The sequence below is a fragment of the Crotalus tigris genome, unplaced genomic scaffold (assembly GCF_016545835.1).
Source record: "Crotalus tigris isolate CLP2741 ecotype Arizona unplaced genomic scaffold, ASM1654583v1 scf7180000017601.7605149639:7615979, whole genome shotgun sequence".
NCBI lineage: Eukaryota > Metazoa > Chordata > Lepidosauria > Squamata > Viperidae > Crotalus > Crotalus tigris.
The window spans coordinates 7,148,903-7,164,574 of NW_024096505.1; the positions used below are offsets into that span (position 1 = coordinate 7,148,903).

Here is a 15,672-nt window from a genome sequence, read left to right on the forward strand (position 1 = left end):
CTAACAACCACTAGCCAATTGCTTATGGCAATCTGCCTACTGCTAAATTATTTTTTCCCCCCTCTAGTTAGAGTGTAGAAATGAGAGGCAGGCAGGAAAATACGCTTCAAAGAAGCTAGATGTGAGAGCTGGCATAATCATGCACATTCACAGCTAGCCATAAACCCATGGTGGCGAACCAATGGCACGCGTGTCACAGGCGGCACGCGGAGCCGTCTCTGGTGGCACGCGAGCCATTGCTGGGCCGAGCTGTTCCCTCCTCCTCTCCGCGCATGCAGTCTGGGAATAGGTGAGAGGCTGTAAAAGGAGCAACTTTTGGCAGAAGCAGCATTTGCTGCAGACAGCAAGAGAACGAGCACGAGTCGGAGCGGACAGCAAGTGAGTGAGCGAGTGAACACGAGCCAACAGCTCAGTGGCTATGCCCACTCAGTGGCCACGCCCACCTGGCACCCGGTGATGCATAAGTGGGTTTTGGGTTGCAGTTTGGGCACTCGGTCTCTAAAAGGTTCGCTATCACTGCCATAAGCTATGCCACTCATGTAACTGAAACACTCCCAAAATGTCATACTGGATTTTAAAAACAATAAAACAAATTTATCAAAGATACAACTATCAACCTGAATTAGTTACATAACTTTAATTGAGCCAAATAGCATTCTACCATTGTACTAAGTACAATGAAGGCCGCCATGTTCATTTTCTGACTGTAAGGTATTTTGGAACCATCTGATAGTTCAACACTGGAAATCTATTTTTCAACTCAAGGAATTCATCTTGCATTTCTTACTGATTCTTATAGCCCTACCCAAAGATACCAGAAAAAATGAATAGTATTTCCAAAAGATATGAGGGGTGTTCAATGCTTTACAGAATTTCAGGCTTCTTTATTGAATAATTATCAATAAATCAGATCATAAATTGTTTAAAATAGAATCACACGAAAATAAGCATACTGAGAATATCAGCATAATCTACATTTTAATACATTTCCTTGATAGAGATTTTTAGCAAAAGAAGCTACATACAGAAGCTTTTTATTTTATTCAAATCTTCTTTCTGAAGTACCAATCATTTTACAAGAAATATATAATAGATATTATGTGAATTAAAAGCATAACATTCCTTTGGATATTTTTGCAAGATGTAGGCTTCCTTGGCTAAATGGCTCTGTCCAGATTACAAATTTGAACTATTGCTTTAGCCAGAGCAGTACAAGTTACCAACCCAGGACGTGGCTGCTCCTGATATAAATTATCAATTAAAGTGTTCCAAAATTGTATCAAATGTTCCAGAATGAACAAATCTGTATTTTGTATAAGATTTAAACAATTAAAAATATATTTCTGTATAAAGTTAAAATCACCAGAATACACACTTCCAGCAAAATGTTCATTGCTTCTCGAACCCATTAACTCACCATTCTCATCAAGTAAATCCTCTTCATCATCTCCATCATTGTCCTCCTCCATTGCTTCCTCATCATCTTCTTCCTCCTCTTCCTCTTCCATATCCTCCTGCTCCAAATCTGGGTCCACATCTGGATCACTCCCTGAGACTGACTCGTCCGACATGATTCCCAATAGCACTCCTTGTGCATTACCTGCTCATGATCGATATTACAGCAGCCCTACAAATTAAAATAGATGAAATAAACATCAAACAAAATTTAGAAGCTGTAAGACATGATGTAGCACAAGCCAAGTTTGTTGAAAATTCTCCAGATTCTTGTATTACTAACTTAAGAGTTCTTATAAACACATTACTTTTTAAAGTTATATCCGTTTCATGATAAGGCATGAGAATAATGACAAAGTTTCCAACCATCTTTTTAAATTTACAGCTGAAAATATAACATGGTAACCAGCACTTTAAACATTTGCGCATCTCTGATACAATTCCAAACTTGAAGCAAATTTAAATTTTCTTAAAACATGCATGCATGCATGATTATAATCTATTATATCTGAATCTTTCCTGATTAATATTTTCCAATGAATGTAATATAAAACATGCCTACACACATTTGCTCACTTTATAATAAAATGTTATTCTCAATTTTTAAAAACTCTGTGAAGTCTGTCACACACACTTTTAAAATGAAAAAGATAAACATTTACCAAATGATAACTTAATGTTGTAACTCATGCTGTCATTAGTGCATATAATGGTCTACAGAATTTTCTATAATAAATTTTAATTGCAAGTCATATATTTAATGCAAACACAGATATACAATCAATCAACATTTACAGAATAACAAGATACAGTATGTGTACAACCAAAAGAGCAATAATAAGGTAAGTAGATGAACAATATAAAATCAAAGTTAAATAGTGGAATAGATTAAGGAATTGAAAAATTAACAAGTAAAGGTAGTTGTTATTGAAATACCTGCATCAATATAGGTTTACAACATTATAATGTTTTAAAGCATAATCAATTTTTGGTCTTCTTCAGTTCTGAAGACACTTCTTGGATGAGAAACAAAACATCTTCAGGCAAAAACAAAGAAAGTTGAAAAAAGCACCTTTGGTACAGCCTAATATGAAAATAGTTTATACTGCAGTTTAATGGAAATGTACTTCTCAATAATATGTTGGTTGAATGTTAAGCTTATAGTCACTTTTGTATAGTGCAAGAAATGTAACCCAGTAATATGTGAACAATTTGCAACTAGCACAAACTTCAATTTGCATAAGACTCTGGAGTCCTTCCAGAGTAAATTCTGAGGGCCAGGGGAGGTTGGATAGGTAGGATTATAACTCTTCAGGTTTACCAGGGAAGGTATTTCTTTAAAGAAAAGTATATATTTGGATTTTATTCATGAGTTATTTTTGACTTGCAAAACCCAGAACAGATTTGATCCTACCTAAAAGTGTAAATGCACAGCATACTTAAATGACTGAGCAATGAATATGGTCTTCTAACCCTTATTGGCTACACATGTAAGAAGCCAGCGAGTCACAGTTTACAATAATTATGTGAACGCAGTCAGGGGTGCTAAGTGAGGAAATCATAGGGTAGTATGACACGTGAACCCAACATTGTATAGCTGCAAAATACAGAAAATTATTAAGAGCAAAATAAGGAACCTAAAGTACAAGCCAACCCAAATTGATCACTGTTTAAATATATACTGATTGCTTTCATTTCTCCAGACCTGATTAAATTTCTAACCTAAATCTAATCTAAAAAATTAGATTTCTAATCTAATCAGATTAAGTATAGGAAAAAAGACAAAAAGAAAGAAAAATAAAGCCAGAGAGCAAGAAGACAGTTATATAACAACTCCTTTAAAATAAACATAATGTTAAATGTGACGTCTGTGCTTCCCAAAGCTTGTTTATTTCCTTTTTAAATTAGTTCTAAATTTATCTTCCAAGCAAATAGGAATATGTTCTATTTTTTTTAACGTAAATAACCAGGTTGGCTTCAGACCTTCAATTGTGACTTCTCTAATAAAATTCAATAAAAGATCAACATAACAAAATCAAATCCAGTCAGATTTAAGGATTTTTCCTAAAAATTTTCCATACATATATGCACACACAAAAGATGGATTAAAACATTTTTTATCAGTTTTGGTGTGTCACAGTATGCAGCTGGAAGAAAACATATGAAGGTCCTTTATGAAACCTACAAGTTTAATTTTATAGCAAACATTAATATAGTTCTAGTAAAAAGTTGTAATGATTTTAGTTTATGATAAGAAAATTGAATATAATACTTCTAATGGAAGTTTTTTATTTTAATAATGTGTTTAAAGCTATCAGTCTTTATTTGACAAATAAAATATGTACAGAAGGTAGCAAAAGTGTAGACAATGTATCATATAAATTACATTAAATGCTCAAATTGGTTGCCATTTTTCGTAAACAATTCCTTACTCCTTTGATGTCTTTGAACATTTCTATGTATAGTAACATTTTCTCTGAAAAAAAATTATTAAAACATATTATGATTGTGCTCTGGGCCTGACTTTTGATACATCCTATATACAATAAAAATCTTATCAAAACCAATTTTATTTTAGGAAAGGTCATACCCAAGCAGTGTCAACTTATACTGATGAACCACTTAGCAAAGTCTGATCATAAATCCAGCCCTCCCTCATCTGCATACCCATTCCAGTTATATCACCAAGTGCTACTTTAGAGGCATACCTGAAAGCATGATAAAACTTGAGATATAAAATATGAATACTCTATCCCAGTCAAGAAACCACAACAGACATTAGCTTGCCCTCATTTTTCACACAAGCCTAACCCAGTTCAAAACCATCTACCAAGGAAAATTACATAATACACCCACTTCCCTAGTTATAGGTCTGTGGTGGCGAACCTATGGCACAGGTGGCACGCAGAGCCCTCTCTGTGGGCATGCGTGCCATCGCCCCAGTCCTTTTCACTTTAGGCCTCCGACACCGTGTGCAAAAAAAAAAAAAGGTTCAATCAATCAATTTCAACTTATCGTGGAAAAAAAAAAGATCTCACAAAGTTGGAATTGATTGATTGAACTTTTTAGTCCCACCTAGTCTGCCATTACCACCGCAGCCACGCCCACCCAATGGGCCACGCCCAACCAGCACATGATGATACATAAGTGGGTTTTGGGTTTCGGTTTGGGCACTCGGTCTCTAAAAGGTTCACCATCACTGTTATAGGTTATTCCAACCTTTATCTCTCTGCACACGCACGTGCGCGCGCGCGCGTGCACACACACACACACACAGATATGCACATATCAGCATTTAATCCAATGATGGCAGCACTCATTTCAAATTGATGAGCAAATTATTTTCAAATGATTAATTACAGTATGTTGACAGTTCAGAAATATCTCTTAATAAAATCATCTTCTATTTCCCTAACATAATAGGTACCATATAAAAAGTTGTATTTTTATGCATTACTTTATGACAAAAAAATACCTAGGATTGTATGGCTCTGGGTGTAAAATTGATCTAGAATAAGTGTGATAAATCACAAGGTTAAGATAAAGAAATAAGAAGAAGCAGTAGGAGAAAAATAAAAAGTAGAGGAAGAAGAATTCGATTTCCTTACATAAGAAAACAGTTCAGTATTTATTCCAAGAATCTATTGTATAAACATTAACCTCATATTTGTGAATGTCTTTTACTAAGCTACAGCCGCTTATTACTCTAGTATTTACCAATGGGAAGCAAGTGGAAAATAGATATTTCAAAATTTTGAATAAAAATAGACATGAAAATCAGGTCTCATAATTTTTTTATATAATTCCAGTTTCCTATGTAAGTATCTCCATTCATCCAATAATTTTAAAAATTAAATTTACTTACTTTTTGGAAACATCAGATAAATATATATATCAAAAATTATTTTTTACAAAAAATATTTTACTATTATCAATAAAAGGGCAAATAAGCTAATTTGGGAGCCTAACATTTCCTAAATACAACAGAAATTCAATTCAGAACCAAATCTCTCAAGCTGATAAATAAATTTGATTTATTGCATTTTCATGCAAAATTTACCTTATTAAAATGACCTATACATTTATAATTAACAATCCATGACACAAAATTTCAGATAATTCCCAAGAGTAGAGAAGATTTGTGTGAAAGAGGTATCCACAAAGGAATGAATTATCCAAAAGGGTACAAGCAATAATTGCAATTAAAAGCTGATGTACTAACAAAAGAAGATAAAAGCCAAACTGTATTTGCTGTATTTTTTAAATTATTTCTTTGGTAGATTAACAAAAGAGGATATAGTAGCAGAAAAATTTGGCAAACAGAAACACACACACACACACACACACACACACACACACACACACACACACAAACTTGAGATGAGAAAAGATGACGCAGTCTTTTACCAACTCCATTATATTCGAATTGAGTAGAATAACTCAGTATCCATTCTAATTCTAGAAAAAAAATTAAGTTCATGGCAGTATCTGATGATAAGTATAGAACAAAAACTGCTGGTGACAGAACAGGTTGCCTCATTTACAATATGAGTCACAAAGTTCCCAGGCTGTGCTATCTACCAAAGTAACTCTCAAAGCCAATTGCATACAAATACTCCAATAAATATTTTTAGCTGTAGGCTAGATTCAGATTGCATAATATATTAAATTACTATCTAAACTATTAGCACGTATATCTGGGTTGCACTACATAACTGAGAGGGTGGCAAACATTTGCTTTTATTTATTTCTTTTATTTATATAATCTATAATCCTTATTCTAATCTAGGCCTATCTTGATGTAGAAAACCAACTTGGCATGGGACTTGGCTTAGTAAGAAAGAGGTATTAATAAGGATTACTTTTGCTGCAATCTAAGAACAACCCAAATCTAACCCACTTTGAATGTCCATGTAAATGGTAAAACTTTTATATAACATCAGTAACTTATTCTTTCAACATAGCTATCAGATTTCATACTAGACACTGCCTAAATCTTGCCTTTTCAGAAACTCATTCCCATATTTAAGAACACACTTACAGCAGAAGCAAATTAACTTCTAACTAATTAAGCTAGGCCTTTATTTGTTGACTTTCTGAAGCAACAAAACTTTGGCAAATCATTCTGCTCTTTGACTTTGAAAGGATAACTTCTGCCTTACCAGCTACATTTTTACAATAGCACTCTATTATACATTAAGAACATTGTGTAAATTGCAAGACACGTAATACTAGTTAAGCATACAAATTAAACACAAGTTTAAACACAAGTAGAAAAATGTATGGATGAAAATAAAGCATTGTATACCAAATGTATAATGCAGTTCATATTGAATACCACAAATTAGATTATGAATATTTTGCAAATCTTGTCAAGAGTTGCAATACTCTTCCTTGGAGTTTGACTTGAAGATGAAAAAGCATGAATGAATAGTAATATTCTGGACTGGTACATATATACATTTTTTGCACTAGGCTTTTTTTCCCCTATTCTCTATTTTACTTTATACTTTTTAAAAAAGGTAAAATATATTTGCAAAAATATTATAAGGTTTAATTTCCAAAACAATATTCATAAATATTTCCAATAAGAAGTGGAGCTTCAAGCCACACTTTAATCATTCTGGAAAGAGTCAGAATGGTTATTTAAGCAGAAATAAGAGGCACGGCATAAAACACTAATTTATAAATCAGTGACCAGCTGACCAGCTTACTGATCTCAATATTGACTTTATACAGACCTATCTTCACGAGTCTTTCCTGGATGCTGTATTATTATAAACCAAATTATGCACCAGGTAATACATTATTTTGAGTTTTTTCTATCGTGGTGCTATTATTTCAATGAAACATTTTTGGTACATCATTTCTGTATAGATATTTATGTTTTTAAGCACTTAATCAGAAAAGTTAAAGGGCTGTATCATGTTTAGCTCTTCTGAGTGTATTGGCAACATTCAGAATAAACATACACAACATAGCTGTGTATGGTTTGTATTTGTATTGCTTTGATAAGAACAGATTTAGAACATATGGGAAAGTGGATGCAATGCTGGTGGCAACTCATTAAAGCCGCTATTTCTCTTTCCAGGAAAAACATCTATTTCCATCCAAAACACTGCACATTTGTAGTTACAGTTTTTAATGTTAATTTCACATTTTGGAAATCGTAGATATGTGTGATTTACATGGGAAAGTTTGCACTAATGTATTCATGAGCTATTTACCCAAATCCACTTTTGTGTGAGTTGGCAAACTTACCAAAAGCCTTCACTTAACTCAGTGGTTCTCAACCTTTTTAATGCCGCGACCCCCAACTGGTCATAAGTCGAGGACTAAACCGGTCGTAAGTCGAGGACTAAACCAGTCGTAAGTCGAGGACTACCCAACCAGTCGTAAATCGAGGACTTTCCCTGCCCGGGAGCGCCGTGCATGCGTGGTGCCGCCCCCTGCGCCGGCCGAGGCGTAGCTGGCAAGCGGCAGAGACAGAGCAGGCCGACCACCAGCTGGCCCAGCAGCTGGCCCAGCCCAAGGGAGGTAAGGCACCCGCCGGAAAAGGGGAAAAAATGGCGGACAGCCTTGCTTGGCGACCCCCGTGAAATGGTTGATCGACCCCAAATGGGGTCGCGACCCATAGGTTGAGAACCGCTGACTTAACTAGTTTCTTGTTCTGTCATGATTAAAAAATTATTATATTCTGCTTTGAAAATCTGTACAGAAAATAACTGCCATGTGATACAGAAATGCAAATATATATTATTTGGAACTCAACAAACATCCAATAGATACAAGATGAAAAAGCATTAGATAGTTAACCTCATAGGGCAATAATACTATTTCCTGAATTTAATAAACAAATATCTACTATCATAAATGCATATTTTAAAACTTATTTTAGAACCCTGGAAAAAGTAGACACAAGCACTCTTTTTCTTTTTATCAGATAGAACTTATCAGTTCAAGAAATGGAAAAATAGATTTCTATAGAACTGAAAAACTGTTTATTGATTAGAAATATATTTCTACTGATAATATTTTACAAAATAATTGGTTGATTAGTTCCAATTAATGAATTCAAATGAGATGTTTAGTTATTCCTTAAAATCTTGACAATCAAGAACATTATCACTGTTTAAATAATAGCATGTTTTATATTATTTAAAGTCAGAGAATCCTTATTAATATTACACAAACTCTATCAAATACAACTCTCTTAAATGTCTTTAAAATGTATGGGAAGAGAAATGAATCTGTTGAGACTTCTCGGAACTTTATATAATACAAAATTGGTTTTAAATTTATTTTGAGAGGAACTAATATAACATCAATATTACTACTTCCCCTTAAAATTATATTACATAAATTAAAATACTTCCATATTGTTTTGCAATATGCATATTTCAATAATTACATCTATTTAGTTACTTGGTTTAACAAATGTTTTGAGTAAATTTAAAAAATTCACAACAGCCTTTAATAATTTATGCTCTAGTTAGCTTCTAGACTTACAGTATTATAATATTTGAAAATAAAAAATGCATCTTTTTCTGGATCAATGGTATTCAAAAATATGGGAAAGCACACTGGTTAAAACATTAATACAACAGCAGCAAATCCTGAATAAACTTTTAACTATAGTATGCTTGCATCCAATTTCCATTTTAACTATATCTATAAACTAATTCCTAATAAATAACCTCCATCTTTCTGAAAGTAAACTTTAAATATGAATGTTTGTAATGATGTATCTCAAAATAAGAGTCCCAAACTTTGGAGCATGTTTCTTTCTTCTCCTTTTTATATCTGTGTAGTTTGTTTATTCTTAAAATTTTTCTATGCAGAATTCAATGGTTTCTCAATCATTGTATGATTTACTCAAGACCTTTAAAGAAAATTGTTTGGATACTCAAAAAATTATTATTTCCATCCTAAATAAAATCCTGTAGCACTTTTAAAAAATCACTATATTTTACCATACTATTTGTTATTTCTTGATGCATTTGTTTTTATCATTCCTTTAACAAAGTATTTTACTCTCTCAAGGACTTTTTTTCCTTGCTGACCTCCAGACTTGTATATGCATAGAAATTGTACAAGAATGAATATATTCTTTCCTCTCTTGCTAGATTAGAATCTGTTTGTGGAAAGTGTATTCTGGATCAAGGCTATAGTTTCTACATTTTCAATCTGTACAATAATGCAGAGTCTTGCATTGTTCATTACTATATACAAATATGCAAGGGACACTAAATGTTAGCTCTTCAATGGAGAATTATTTAGGAACACTACATATAAACACTAGAATAATATAACTAATAGGGTTGTCTATTTTGCAAGTAAGAAAATTTATATTGGAAAAGTCAAGATGATACAATGTTGCAAATACACTTACTTAAAGTAAACGATGCATAACTCAAAAGGACTAGCTAGCAAATAGCTATGTTTCAGGCTTAACAATTTCAAACTCTTATATTACAATGCTGCAATAGAAAAGGATTATGAAAAGCTGTATTTGTCAACATTCCTTCTTTTGTACAAATTATTACAGATACTAGAGTCTCAGTGATTTAATATATGATGTACAATCAATTCCTTCTTGTCTGTATTACTCTAAGGTAGTACTGCTCCATGAATAAATAAAGAAGCATACTTAACGTATTTACAAAGTTATATAAGATTGCATTAGATAAAAAGATAATCAATGATTATAGTTGTCTGGTAATAGACACTTTAGACTCCCTGAAAAAAATGGGCCAAAGTACAGCCTACTGGTAAAAAGACCCGCTTCAATGAAGGATATGCTAACATAGAAGGATTACGAAGGATTCACTTCAAATTGAGATCCACCAGAGTTATAACATATACTTTGTACACACTACTAATGCTTACTGTCAGAATTATGAGAAATGATATTGACAGCAAATATTCTGAGCAAATTCAGATGGTCTTCACCATTGTCCAGTTTTTCAAAAAAAAAAGGAAAAAAAATAGAAAATGGAATTTCCAAAAGTTAATTTCTAGTTAAATAAAGTGCATAAATCCAAAGTTTAACTAATACAACTCTTTAACAAAAGCCTTAATAAGTATTGTGTTGGCTAGCATATAAAAAATTACAGAAATAACATCATCAACTGAAACTTATTGTTACTTGCAATAATGAGGACAGCAGAATTCACTACTATTCAGGTTTGAGGATTGCTCAAAAAACAACATTCTAAAAATATGATATTGACCCTAATTCTATAGTGCAGATTAAGATTCCTACTAAGGCGACCAGATCACTGTTGCAAAATTTCAGACACCACTTGGTTGTCACAAACAGCAGGAACTATGCATTTTCTATATTCGGTTCCATTGGATGTTATTACCTGTTGAGATGGCTGCATTTTATTTTGTAAAGCATCAGACACATTGGTAAATACAAATAAAAACCTTTAAAAAGCATTTGGAAAAATTAAGCTTATTCATATATGTGTACAAAATATAGATTTACGACTGTTCCAATATTTCATATGAGACACACATGACACTCCCACATTCCCTTTCCATTTCTGTTTCATAAATTAATCACTTAAATTCAGCTGTCTTTTCACTCTTAATTATTCTGAACACTCACTTTGCTGACCTAGTTTACGTGTAATGCAAATCCACAATGTAGCTTACACGTTTTGCTTACTTAGAATACTGAAGCCGTCCTAAGGGGGGGGAAAACAGATTTAAAATTTAAAAATAATGGTAGATGGGTTCACATAAACTCCCTTATTGATCACTTTCACAATCACACCTCTTGGTTTGGAAAGTACAATGATCAGCTTTAGACAAAACTTGGCTGAAGCATGTAGCTGAAGACCCAGGAAAACCCAGACTCATTAACAGAATAGAAACAACTAGCCCATAACCAACAAAAATAGAAGAATGTGCTACTGTATATGTCTGATATCCTGCCTTTCCTTCAGAAGCTCAAGATGCTTTAAAAGCACTTTTTAATGTTACTCTATAATCACAATCCTGTAAATTAAGTTTGTACTGACACTGTTTCAAAGTAACACAGTGCACTGAATTTCCATGGTTAAGAATAGACTTGAACCCCAATTTATTCCATCAGAATCCTGTAGCATAATCAATAAATTATCCCGGATTAATGTGTGAATTGTTTGACTGAATAAGTCCTCTTTGATCCTGTCCTGTTTCTTTAACTATGTCAAGCCTTACTAAACTCAAACTTATTAGAACAATTTCTGATATGCTCCTGCACAAAATATAAGGACAGGAGTTTCTTATCTTTCCCATTTCTCTACATCTCTGTCTTATTCAAATTAGAATTTTCCACACTTTCCAGGAAAATTATAAAAAAGATGCAAAAGCTATTAATGTTCTAAAAATCTGTACCGTATATGAATGGAAAATCTGTACTTCAGATAAAACTGAAAAATGGAAGAAACACAAGTCAATTATATATATTTCCCTTCCCTAGGATATAAAAAAAATCTCTTGACAAATCAGCCCACAGTTCTCACATGAGGCACAAATTACCAGGCTCTAATTTTCCTACTTCAGACACATTCCATGAAAATGCTCTGGAGAAGGTTTTAATGCTGGGAAAGGTAGAATGAAAGAGAAAAAAAGAACAGCCAGCAGCAAAGTGGATAGATTCAGTTACAGTGGTGATCAGTGCACTCTTGGGAGTCCTGAAAAAACACGTTAGAATAGATCATCTGGAAGAAAATCTATGTATGTAGTCTCTAAAAGTAAAAAATGACTTGATGGCACATAATCAATCAGTCTTTATACAAACATTTGGCTATCAAGCATCTCTATCTTCCCTTTTTTCAAGTTTTGCTTTCTATCATGCTATTATCCTTCAGTTCTCTGATCATGGCATTAAGTATTTATGTATTAATTCAATTTCTGATGCCACCCAATTGCCAAGTGATTCAAAGCTTCTAACAAAGGAGATTAAAACAAAACCGAGACAGTAAATATTTAAAAAGTCAAGATAATAAAACAGCCATACCAGGAGAATGGCTTGTCATTAAGTAGGTGTTATTTTTTACTGACCACATAGATTTTCTCCAGGAGGATATATCTGCCATCTGATTCTTCAGACCTTTCAACAGTACACCTACCACCACTATAACTGAGTGTCTCCACTTCAAAGGGGAAGACAAAGACACAAATATATAATAACTTGTGAATTCACAAATCATCCCAGTCCAGTGCTAGAGGAACAGCCAGGTTTTTAAGACAACTTAAAGGCAACATAATTGAACAGGGTGGGGGAAGAAGGGGCATGCTATCCCAAAGGGCAGCCATAAGAGCAGAGAAGGCATTACTCCTTGACCCCATTGATGACATTTCTTTATTGACAAGACCCTGTCAGATCTCATAGGGCAGGCAGGAACCACAAGAGAGAGGTAGGGTCACACATATCCAGGTTCTAAGCCATGAAGGATCATCAGCACCTTGAATTCAACTCAAAAACCAAAAGCTACATTCTGCACCAGGTATAGCTTCCAACTACCGGTAGTCTTTAATGATAGCCCCATTCATTATGGTCTCCTCTTCTAGTACAATCACATTTTTCAAAAATCTATTTCTTATCCAATCCTCCAGAACAGATGCACCAGTATACTGGGGGTAAATCTGTTCCAGGCAAATTCTGTTCCCTCAATAGACACAATGTATCTTCACATTTTTCTACAATAACTTCATTTAATATGTGACATAACTATCCTAACTCATACTTTCCAGTTTTTCAAACCCTGATTCTCTGTGTCAAATGCAACCCATGGAGGCAAAAAAAAAAAAAAAAAAAATGCAACTTCAACCATTTGAACAGTGTCTATTTCACTTTAATACTCAATAGTAAGAGTAATTCTGATTTTAAAAATATGTCATAGATGTATATGTTAACATAAAATATTAACTTCTTTATATACAGACAAAAATAAAATAAAAACATTTACAAGTTAAGCAAGTAATCACAAGCTACATTTGGTAAGTTAAATAGAACAGACATCAAACAGCAACTATCAGGTGTTCTTCCTCTGAAGTTTTCAAAGTGTTACCACAAGACTTTGTTCACAACTGATTAAAATGGAAGGCAGGTAGCCAACTCTAAAGTTATATCATTATGCCCAAATCTTTCCACAATGCACATGTAAATCATTGTGCTACTTTTGTATCTTCAATGTTAATTTTATAATATTTTAGTCTTTTAAAAACGATCCAAAGATCTTCCAAAGAGTTCATAGTTATTTTGAACTAGCCAGCAGCAATAGCCCTATCCCTCGGGACGACAAATTATCACTCGGCATCTGGCTTACAACCTTATTCATATCTTTGCTCCCGGTACATGACTGCGTTTTACCTCAGGACCCTTAAAGTCTCCCAGCCTTCAAGGCAGCAAAACGTTAGAGAAGAAACCCCGCGCCTTTATTTACTGGAAACACTCTTCCTGTATCCAGTATTTATCCAGCTTCCTTCCCCCCACACCCACCCTCGAAAATCTCGACCCCGATCCCCTTCCTCACCCCTCCCCGTGCCGGCCTTTCCGTCCCAGGGTGCCCAACGCCAGAGCCTGGCTGAAGCAACGCCGCGGCCATGCATTCTCAGGGCGCCCGCGATGCCCGGCCTTCTTTCTCTGGCGCCTGGCTTTGCCACGGGGAGGCGGGGGCGGAGGGCTTCCAGTTCTCTGCCTCCCACCTCCCCCCCGGGCCCATCCGCTCCCCCGGCGCCTCCATTGGTGCGCGATCTCTTCCTCCTTTCATACATCCCCTTTGGCGACTCCAGCCGGAGTCCGGTCCAGTCTCACCTCCTAGTGGGGCTGCGGGCCAGGCCGCTGAGGGAGCCGGGGAGGGGGAGGGGGGAGGGCTGAGGCGCTCCGCGCGCTCCTGATTGCGCGCCGGCCCCCCGTTTAACGCTCGTCGTTGTCGCCGTCACCGCCTCCTCCTCTTTCTCGTCGCTCCTCAATCCCTCCGCTTGGGGTACGCAACGGTAATACGTCCCCTTAGTCGGAGCTACTAGGAGGATTTCCCCGGGCAGCAACAGGCACACCGACAGCAAAGGTTCCGAGAGTGTACAAAGGTTCCCACGTCCCTTGGGAGCTGGCACGGGAGGCGGAAAGGAGGCGAAAAGCGAAAGCGGAGGGTCGGAGGACCTACAGGAGGAACTCATTAGGGACCAAGATTGGGGTGGGGGGGGGAGAGAAGGTTATTCCTAAATGGTTAAAACAGAACCCGAGACAGTCCAGGCCTAGAAAGAAGGCGGGGAAGTTAAATCCCAGCGTCTCTCTTCTGGTCCTGTCAGAGCTCTTAGCAACTCAAATCAAGCAACTTCGTTCTGCTTGTTCGCCCTTCAACACCGCTATTGTACCAAGAAAGAAAGAAAAAAAGACAGGTGCCCACGTGGTCCTTGTGATAACAAAACAGTTAAAAGTGTCAGGTATTGTGGTGGTGTTTTTTTTCCTGTTCGTTAAAAAGTAGCAAAAGGTAATGTGGGGCTTGCATATAAACAGGAAAAACAAAAACAAATGTTGTTCTGAAGACCAACTGAAATAGCATAAAATATCAGAAAGCACTGGAGCAACCCCAAGAACTTTTGAATGTTTTGCAATATTACTGACTGAAAGTTGAGAGAAGAACAAGAGGAAAAACATTAAGTGTGCAGCCTGCAACTGAGGGATATATGCAGCCTTCAGCCTAATTTCACTGTGGTGAAAAAGAAATAGCTTGAGTAATTGAAGAAGGGGAACCAGGAAAAAGATAAGATCTGCAAGTATGAAAGCAAAAACTAAAGCACTGAAGAAGGATGGAAGGAAAGGCAGGAAGTTCTCTATAATGTACCAGCTAAAATCTTTTAATAAGCCATGTCATATTGCTCTTCCAGCAATCAGTGGGGACTGATTTTCAGCACACCCCAAATTATCCAAGCTCTAGCAGGGTCCACTGAGGCTGTTCCTCACTCCCCCACTGAGGAGTTTATTGTTACTCTATAACAAAGGTTTGGTCTGAACAAAGCTGTATTATAAATCAAGGCTGAAGTAAGTTCTTTATTCTCAATTCCCAGTTCCTAATTAATTTAAAAAATCCAAATACAATAGTCAGTAAACTGGATATAAAAACAATGTATTTACAATGATGAACCTAAAACTAGAATTATTTAATATCTTATATATTTGTAATCAGGATGCCCTGCCCTTCAGATTAAACAGTAATA

At 35.4% G+C, this 15,672-nt stretch overlaps 1 protein-coding gene across 4 annotated transcripts in view; it reads right to left on the reverse strand.

Annotated features, from left to right (window-relative positions):
* The window catches only part of RAD54L2 (RAD54 like 2), a 77,036-nt gene extending 62,612 nt beyond the window's left edge, over window positions 1-14,424 (reverse strand). For 2 of the 4 annotated variants that reach the window (XR_005553709.1, XM_039319475.1), the window contains exon 1: window positions 1,418-1,571. Coding sequence is in view for 3 of the 4 variants with exons in the window: in XM_039319475.1 (XP_039175409.1) it covers window positions 1,418-1,571 (154 nt within the window). In the remaining variant the exon portion in view is untranslated. Of the gene's footprint in view, window positions 1-1,417; window positions 1,628-13,988; window positions 14,190-14,269 lie in introns of those variants that run through there. The other 2 variants (XM_039319456.1, XM_039319466.1) reach the window with 2 other exon arrangements.
* Window positions 14,425-15,672: the final 1,248 nt, after the last annotated feature.